The following is a 4,727-nucleotide window of genomic DNA, read 5'->3' on the forward strand; positions in this document are numbered from 1 at the left end:
CCACAGTCTGGTTCCACAGATGTGGCTGTCTCTTGTTGTGCAGGGGGCTGCTCATGATATAGATAGCCTGTTCACCAAACCTGGGGTAAGTGGTTATCTGTAGGGCACGGGCTTCTACAGGGGGAGGGGGTGGTGCTCAAAGGGAGCAGCAGTGTAAGAGAAATGTCTCTTCAGAGGAGAGGTGGCTTTGGTGGAACCCCTGGCAGGGCAGGGGAAGTTGGGTTAGGATGTGGGCCAGAGAAGAGGGAGGAATGAGAATATTGGAGATAATGGGTTATGGGCATGCCTGTTATCTTGATGGCTGTCCTAGTTTTCTGCCCCTTGCTATGACAGCCAAAAGGAACTTGGACAGAAAAGGGATTATTTATCCGACACATCCCTATCCGTCAGTCATTGAGGGAAGTCAGACAGGACCACCAAGCAGGAACCTGGAGGCAGGGGAACTGAAGCAGAGACCTCGGAGAAATGCTGCTTACTGGCTTCCCCCCCCCCCCCCCCCCGTGGCTTGCTCAGTCTGTTTTCTTATAGAACCCAGGACCATCTCTTGCCAGATGACCATGGCTGTGTCAAGTTGACAACAACAACAACAAAGATATCTAGTAAGCACAGTGATGAAGAACCCCTGGGATGTGCTACAGAGAAACAGACCCCTGCTGGGTTTGCAAGGATCTGGGTGAGGTATTGAGGGTTTAAGTCTGCTCTCTGGGGCCTGGAATGTGGCCAAGGCATTTAGATTCTGTATCTGAGTCATGGACTCTGTAGCCTGTTGCCCACAGCTGGGCACATTCCTTCAGCCCCAGAGAACACACACACACACACACACACACACACACTCCCTCTCCTTCTCTACTCTGACATTTCTCTTCTGAGTTGTCCTGACTCCCTGGGTTCTGTCCTCGGTGTCCAATTTACAGAGCCCTTCTCCAGGCCCTCTCCTGGCGGACATCTTCGTGCTAGACACTGCCAAGGGAATGTGAAGTATCCCCCATGGGAGAAAGAGTGTCTAGCTTGGGGGATGACAAAACCTGCCTGTCCCGACAGCTCCCTTAGGCCCTGTCATCTGGTCTCGGTGTACAACAGTTCTTGAGGCTGGCAGGTGAGGTAGGGTGCACCTTACATCAGGGATGCAGACTGGGTTCCCTGGAGGTGCCTCCTATGGTCCTCTGAGATGCTCCCCTTCCCCCAGGAAGCTCCAGGACCTTCTTTCTCTGTGCTCTTTGTTTCTCTATAGCTTCACTGCAAATATTTAAAAACTACCCCCCCCAAAAAAAACCCGAACCCAGTAGTCTCTACAGTAGCCATAAACCTTATCCAGTGTAATACCACATGGCTAATCCCTTCCTAGGTGTGGCCTTGTGGTTGCCCAGCTACAGCTGCACACGTGGCTCATTCCCCAGTCAGTAACCTGGCACAACCTTGCTTCCTGTTTAGGGAGTCCGGCCTGACCCAGCCCATGACTGGAGGGGTTTTTCCCACCTCCTCTGGGCTTCTACTTGGAGCCATGTCAGTTTTTTTTTTTTTTTTTTTTCTTCACAAAGGATCCAGGAGGCATGAGGCCAGTGGTAGGGGACAGTTATCAGGACCATTAAGCAAACATGCTGGAGCCAATAAAACACCAGCTGGTGGGAACTGGGCATTCTGCAGGCCGCCCAGGTCCAGTGGAGCAGACATGCGACCTCGAAGTGCCCCTCTCTTGGCAGTGGTCCTTGTCTTGGGGCTGCATGCTCTGGTGGAGGGCGAGAAACCTTGTAAGTAAAAGTCCCTGGGAGAGACATGGGAGTCCCTGCAGGTGAAAGGTGGGATCTGAGTCCCTGTGAGTGATGGGCTGGAGCCCGTCTATTACCTGTACTAAGTGGGTTTTTTTTTTCCTATGTTCTCTCAAAGGACAAAGGCAGGGTGACAGCTTGCAAGGGGCTAGACAGCACCCTGCAGTTTGGGGCTGCTATGTGAACCTCACCCAAAATCTCTTATTTAGAAGGGCTATGTCTACAGGTGTCAGCCTGGTTAGGACAGGAGGGCCTGCTGCCTTGGGTCTATCTCATGACCTTGACCTCTGCATAGGTTCACAAGGTCACTCTCTTTACAGAAGGTTTATGTTGTCCTTCTTCCTTTCCTTTCTTTCTTAACAAATGAAATGGTTTCAATAAAAACCCCTGGTTTTCCCAGGAGGAAGCCGGGCAGCTCTAACATGGGCAAAATAAGATCTCATGTCACCCCTTGGGCAAAGAGATTTTAGAAGGTCCCTAAGCCCCTAGGGCAGGTTGGGACAAGCATCTGGCACACTGGGCAAGGTTGATCATGATGGATCTATCCACAGCCCCCTGTCGGTGCTCCAGGATGACACCCCACAACAGAAAGAACTGTGGCTTCCCGGGCATCACCAGCGAGCAGTGCTTTGACCTCGGATGCTGCTTTGATTCTAGCATCGGCGGGGTCCCCTGGTGTTTCCACCCACTCCCAAACCAAGGTAAACTTTGGAGAGCCAGATCCCTCTGCCAACTGTCAGCTCAGGACCTGGCTTTGGGAAAGGTATATAGCAGGTACTTGGAAGCCCAGGTTAACAAGAAGGAAGCCTTAAATGCCTCTCCTATTCCCCACCCCCACCATCTCATACCCTGGGTCTACTTTTGCTCGTACTCAAAAAAATGTAACTTCCAAAGTTGCTTGGGAAAGGAAGTGGAGACTCACGTTTAACAGAGCTCAATGTTGAGTCCGGAGAGGGTAACATGGCTTTCCCGAGATCCCAGTTCTGCATATACTCTCACCTGTGATCACCTCCCTACATTAGTGCCCTCCTGTGGGGAGGACATTCAGTCCCTAGGCATTACTATCCTGAGAGACGCCACCCCAAGGAGCTCCTTGGGACACACAGAGATGGCAAATTCAGTGTCCCTAAGAAGGAAGAAGTGGTGGCCCTCGGTGAGTGTCCAGCCTGACAGAGCATTGTATGTTACTCTTCTCCCACAAACAGCATCAGAGCAGTGTGTCATGGAAGTGTCAGCCCGCAGGAATTGTGGGTACCCGGGCATCAGCCCCGAGGACTGTGCCAGTCGACAGTGCTGCTTTTCTGACTTGATCTTTCAAGTACCCTGGTGTTTCTTCCCACAGTCTGTGGAAGGTAATGGTTGTGGGTGGAGCCTGCCTGGGGCCTGGCAGGAGCCGTTCCCACCCACTCCTCCCTGCTGAGGGTCCCCCCTTTGTGTGTGTGTACCTATATGTTTGCATGTGTACTGTTTGTGTATACCTGTGTGTAGATATCTGTATGTATACTTCTCTGTGTGTGTGTGTGTATACTCTGTGTATCTGTGTGTATATCTGTGTGTGTGTGTGTGTACACCTCTGTGTATGTATGGATCTGTATATGTACCTCTATGTGTGCGTGTGTACTGTGTGTATGTACCTGTGTGTGCCTCTATGTATGTGCCTCTGTGTATGTACCTGTGCGTATCTCTGTGTGTGCACACATGTCTGTGTGTGCATGTGTGTGTACCTATGCGTGTGCACGTGTGTGCACGTGTGTGTGTGTGCGCGTGTGCATGTGTGTTTGTGCCTGTGCGTGTGCACACATGTGCATGTGTGTGTGCCTGTGCGTGTGCACACATGTGCATGTGTGTGTGCATGTGTACCTGAGTATGGAGGCCAGAGTTTGACCTCGGGTGCTTCCCTTAGTCCTTCTCCACCATAGTTTTTGAGACAGGATCTCTCATTGAATGGAGAGTTTACTGATTGGCTAGACTGCCCAGCCAGTGAGCTCTGCTTCAGCCTGCTCCTGACACTAGCGTTAAAGACATGCCCAGAACACCTGTCTTTTTATGTGGGTTCTGGGGATCTGAGCTCAGACCCTCAGGTTTGTACAACAGGTGCTTTACTGATTGAGCCATTCCCCCACCTTCCCATCCCCAGGGGTTTGTTCTGTGGCCACCCACACTGGTGAGTAGGCTCCCTTGGGGGAATTTCTAACGGTTTGGAAGGAACAGGCCCCATCATTCCTGTCCCACTTTGTCCTTGCTCAGAACCTGTCTGTGACAAGCCAACCATACTTCTGAGTGCAGGCACTCATAGCTCCTTGGCATGGTTACCAACCACCCTCCTTTTGCATCTCCAGATTGTCACTACTGAGAGGTACTGCTGCTGAGCCACCAGTTCCCTGGGAGCGGGAAGAAGAAAGTCTCAACCGGACTCCACCGATCTCTGGGGCTTCCTAAACTATCTTGAGCCTCAGCAGTGGTTAGACACAGCATTTTTTCAAGTAAAGAAAAACTTTGAGAAACCTGGCAGATTGTATTTTGGTTTCATTGAGGCAGACATGTGATGGTGGTGTGTACGTACGTCATATGTATGTACGTGAATGCGTGCGTATGTGCTTGTGTGCATGTGTGTGTGTGCGTGCGTGCGTGTGTTTGTGTGTGTGTGTTTGGTGGGCCTATGTGTGAATATGGGTAAAGTACACGGGTATATATATACAAGTATGTGAAGGCATGCATGTGCATGTGTGTGTGCAAGTGTGTGAATATATGCACGCGTGTGAACACATCAATGTGCACATGGGCCTATATGAGCAACAGTGTACATAACACCCTTTTATCCCCCTGAGAGCCTCAGGCCACTCCAGAAACAACAGTGTTCTCCATATGTGAACTTCAGAATCTGCCATCTCTATGAGACCACACACCCAGTTCTCTTTAAAGAGCTCAATGGATTTTGACCTCCGACCCTATGGCAGTAAC

General features: G+C 50.9%; 1 protein-coding gene across 1 annotated transcript; it reads left to right on the top strand.

Moving 5' to 3' along the window:
• Positions 1–1,588: 1,588 nt before the first annotated feature.
• On the top strand, positions 1,589–4,274 carry Tff2 (trefoil factor 2). The gene is made up of 4 exons (XM_034524801.1): positions 1,589–1,748; positions 2,318–2,467; positions 2,972–3,118; positions 4,106–4,274. Exons 1-4 carry the CDS (start codon positions 1,670–1,672, stop codon positions 4,117–4,119), a joined length of 390 nt encoding a protein of 129 aa, XP_034380692.1. The 5' UTR covers positions 1,589–1,669; the 3' UTR covers positions 4,120–4,274.
• The last annotated feature ends 453 nt before the right edge of the window (positions 4,275–4,727 follow it).

The sequence above is a fragment of the Arvicanthis niloticus genome, chromosome 20, assembly GCF_011762505.2.
Source record: "Arvicanthis niloticus isolate mArvNil1 chromosome 20, mArvNil1.pat.X, whole genome shotgun sequence".
Taxonomy (NCBI): Eukaryota; Metazoa; Chordata; class Mammalia; order Rodentia; family Muridae; genus Arvicanthis; species Arvicanthis niloticus.

Bases quoted from the DNA above. Each gene is read 5' to 3' on its own strand.
- Tff2 (XM_034524801.1), top strand. From the start codon at position 1,670: ATGCGACCTCGAAGTGCCCCTCTCTTGGCAGTGGTCCTTGTCTTGGGG. The intron at 1,749-2,317 runs GTAAGTAAAAGT...ATCTATCCACAG, and splicing joins GGTGGAGGGCGAGAAACCTT to CCCCCTGTCGGTGCTCCAGG. The intron at 2,468-2,971 runs GTAAACTTTGGA...TCCCACAAACAG, and splicing joins CCACCCACTCCCAAACCAAG to CATCAGAGCAGTGTGTCATG.